Source organism: Galeopterus variegatus, unplaced genomic scaffold (assembly GCF_000696425.1).
Source record: "Galeopterus variegatus unplaced genomic scaffold, G_variegatus-3.0.2 Scaffold185, whole genome shotgun sequence".
Classification (NCBI taxonomy): domain Eukaryota; kingdom Metazoa; phylum Chordata; class Mammalia; order Dermoptera; family Cynocephalidae; genus Galeopterus; species Galeopterus variegatus.
The window spans coordinates 500,281-504,386 of NW_007726296.1; the positions used below are offsets into that span (position 1 = coordinate 500,281).

At 48.5% G+C, this 4,106-nt stretch overlaps 1 protein-coding gene across 1 annotated transcript in view; it reads right to left on the reverse strand.

Moving 5' to 3' along the window:
• LOC103582895 (chromosome unknown open reading frame, human C3orf20) overlaps window positions 1–4,106 on the reverse strand; it is an 87,394-nt gene that overhangs the window by 46,420 nt on the left and 36,868 nt on the right. Inside the window, exon 9 of the mRNA XM_008564366.1 lies at window positions 871–1,002. Coding sequence (XP_008562588.1) covers window positions 871–1,002 — 132 coding nt within the window. The remainder of the gene's footprint in view (window positions 1–870; window positions 1,003–4,106) is intronic.

Sequence of the window (4,106 nt, forward strand, 5' to 3'; positions counted from 1 at the left end):
TCTGGTGGAGAAGATTGACTTGTAAAGAAAGGAGTCCTAGAATGGAGGCTTTCAGGGCTAGGAGGGCCGAGCAGAGGGAGAGACTGACTCCAGTTGGGATGGGAAGGGGCTGGTGAAGAATACATCAACAGCATCGGTAGTTATTCTGTCCAGCATCATTTCCCCTCCTTCTGGTAACAGCACCCTGATTTTCCTTTAGGAAAACACTTCTGCCTCATCCTTTGTCCAGGTGGTTCCCTTGGGGCTGATCTCACCCCTTGGCCCCCAGAATGGATGTGAGACCCAAGCCTGGTCACTGGGAGCCACACGCACTCCCAGCCACAGGGAAGACTCAGGCACAGGCATCCAGTGGAGCTAGTGAGTGCTGGTGTTGGCATCCCTACTGGAGTTCTTAGGAAAACAAGCCCTCCTTCTCCTGGACACACCAAAGCTGGTAAAATACTAACCCAAAGATGCTCATACTATCTCATCACCAACAGGAGAGAAACTCCCCAAGAGTAAAGCTGGCAAAGGGGAAAGCAGAGCCAAGAGATGGGAAGATCTGATGGGGACATTTGAGGGCCTGGATCCAACCATGCCTGAAGCTGCATATTCACAGGCTTTTCGGTTTACTAAGCCAATATATTCTCTTTCCATGTTTAAGACAGTCCACATTGGATTCTATCACTTACAACAGAAAGACTCCTAACTGATATGGGATGTTTCACAGAGAAGGCGGTGCTAAGGTCAGGCAGTGAATGACGACAGAGAAAGGGGCAGGGCTTGCATGGAGGGTGTTGGCGAGTAGGAGCTCAGGCCCCAGATGTGGAGTGGCAGCCCACACTGCCATGCCTGGGATCAGGGCTGGGGGCTCGGTCTGCTTTGTCTTACCCGTCTGTCATGAGCCATCCCGTGGGGACAGTTGTTGGCTGATACAGTGAGTGTGACTGTCTCATTCATGGAGGAGAAGGTGACCATGATGGAGTCCTGCCCCAGCACCGTAAGCTTCATTTGGTCATTGACCTGCAGAGGAAGAAACCAGTCCTCACAGGACCCCTGCTTCCACTGTCCCATCGTCCCCTCCTCACCCACCACGAATCACAAAACCCCTCTTGGTGTGGGGCTGAAGATTTATAAGATCTTTCTGTTCTTATGTTGGAATTTAGCTTTCATGGAGAAGATGGAAAACTTCCAGCCTCCCTTTGGGGGATTAACTGCCTCTTTAGCGCTGCTCCCTTCCTTTCCAACCCAGGCATGGAACTGGCTGTGAAGAGATACTGGTGTCAGGCAGGTGAGTCAGCTTTGGTCCTGGTCAAACTGGATTGGAGATACAGCTTGGAACACAAGCTCACCCCTTATCCCTGAGTCACAAAGATGTAGCCCTTCAGGCACCAGGTCCCACTATGAGTCTTGTCGAACAGCGGGTGGGAAGGTGGACCACATGGCAGGGAGCACCAGAAAGTACCCCCTCCGCAGAGAACCCAGGAGGGGCTCAGCCCCACATACTCAGTTCTTTCCCATAAAGTCACCCAACATTACTTTTTCCCTATGAAGAAGCCAAAGATGGGTGAAAAAGAGGCAGAAGTTACTCTTTTTCATCACTTCCAAAAGGGTGTGATTTCCTCTTTAGCAGTCCTAGACAGGAACCCTGAGAGGGTAAACTGTCCTGATACAAACTCACTCCTTACTGAGAACTCTGTGGTCTAGAGGTGAGTCCCAATTTGCCTCCTGTTAGCATGCCATTGAGCCCCTCTGAATCTAAAATTCTTTAATATGAAATACTTGAAAGGCTATTATTAGGTTCAAATGAGATAAAAATGGTGGAAGTGGCTTTGAAAGCCATATATGCCCATTCCCAGCATGAGCCAGCACTGTTAGGATGTGGAACAGACACTCACGTGTAAGGCCCTTGGATGGTCTGCACACACAGAGCAGTATTTACACACAGTGGCCCTACACAAGGGCCCTACAGTGTGCGGCCCTACACTGCTGTGCTCTCCCATCTTTATGACACCGACCTGAAATATCCCCTTACCTACAAACACCCCCAGGACGCCTCTGAACCAAGGAAACTCTGTTTTGCTCCTTCCATTTCCTTCTATTCCAGTTGTTGGTCCAGGGGTCTATATTCAATTTCCTCACTGTTGAGTCTCTTCCTCATACTCTGTAGTCTGGACACTAGTCCCCCTCCAGCACGCTGAAAATATCAAACCATGACTTGCCAAATCTTTTGACATCTTCAAATTTGTTGCTCACTCTCACTTACAAGAACTACCCTCTGCTCTTCCACCCTCTTTCTAGAGAGATGTGGTGTAGAGCCCTAGTTCAGAGCTCAAGCTCTGCAGTTGCAAAGGGCTCAACTGCCAGCATTGCCACTTACCAGCTGGGCAATGTTAGGCAAATTGGTTAGCTTCTCTGAGCCTGGGGACAATAAGAGAATCTTTCTTCTAGGGCACTAAGCGGATTTCATGTGACAAAACACGCATATGGCTTATCAGGGTACAATTGTTATTTATTTTCCCTGCTCCCTGGGTGGTTTCTCTTCCTCTCCCCCAATACCACAAATATGGGTGGCCTTCAAACTCAGGCACAGCTCATCTTGAGAGTTCATTAGCCAGCCTGTTATATCTTATCCATCATCCCCCATCTCTCACCCTAGGTCAGGATACATGCCACAGGAGCCCAGAGATGTATGATCACTGAGCCAAATCAGCACGTCTAAAACCGTAGTGCTCATTGATCTTCTCTGTTTCCATCCAGAAACACACTCCATTATGGAGTCATCTAAAAGTCCCTCCCCCTCTCATCAGTCCCTGACAGCCTATGCCTGAATGCCATTGAGTCCTTCTATTGAAATGGCCCCCTTTAAAAAATATTGCTACCATTTTTAATCATGTCAGGTCTGGCTAATGACACCCAAACTACCCTCTCCACCAGCCCATCCACTGGTCTCTCCTTCTCTAGTTAACCTTCCACAGAAATGCTGGACTGAGGGCCGGCCCGGTGGCGCACTGGATAGTGTGCCGCTTGGGAAGCGCGGCGGCGCTCCCGCCCGAGGGTTCAGATCCCACGTACAGACCGGTTCCCGCTCACTGGCTGGGCGAGGCGTGGGAGCGGCACCGAGGGTTGCAATCCTGTTGCTGGTCCCGGTCCGGTACGGGGGCAACACTGAGGGTTGCGATCCGTTGCCGAACACGGAAAAAGATAAAAGACAAAAAAAAAAAAGAAATGCTGGACTGAGCATTCCGGCTCTCAGCTTAAAATGTAATCAGTCAGTATTTATCGGCAGGCCACCAAAAACAAACAAAATAAAACCAACCAGCCAGTTCTACTTCCAATATAGCTGAGTCAACTCCTAACAGGCTGACCCTCCCACAGATAACCATAAACTTGAAAAAATACAAAAAACCCAACTATCCAAAGGTTCTGAAGAGCAAACAAATGCAGGAAGATTTTGAAGAGTAGCCAAAACTTAAAGACCAGCACAGGATGAATTCCATTATATAGCTTTTGCCTGAAGGCAGGCCACAGTTATGCAAAACTCTACCTGTCTGGCCTGGAGAACGCAGAGGACAGACCTTGGGCAAATCACAGTTAAAGGAAAATGTGGAGAAAATTCTGGAAGGGACAGAGCCAGAGAAGCAGAGCCCATAATTTTGTGTATAAACTGTTCACATCTCTGGCCAATCCCTGAACCATGCATGAGCACGGCAGACTCAAGACAGCTTACAGCTAGGAAACAAACTGAATTGAGATTTGCACTGCTGCCCACTGCAGGTGAGACAAAGTTTGTGGTTTGAGTCTAACCAAGTTCATTGCCTGTGAAAACAAGAATATCAACACTCTTCAGAGAAATACATCAGAATTCAGAGACTCCACAACATCACATTCATGACGTCTAACTACAATCCAAAATAACATGGCACATGAAGAACTAGTGAAGGGTGAGCCATTCTCAAGGCGACAGATAATCCACAGAGGCCAATCCTGTCTGATATGACCCAGACATTAAAATTTTTAGACAAGGACTTTTTTTTTTTTCCTTTTTTTTGTCTTTTTTTCGCAGCCCTCAGTGTCGCGCCTGTACCAGACCGGGACCGGCAACGGGATCGCAACCCTCGGTGCTG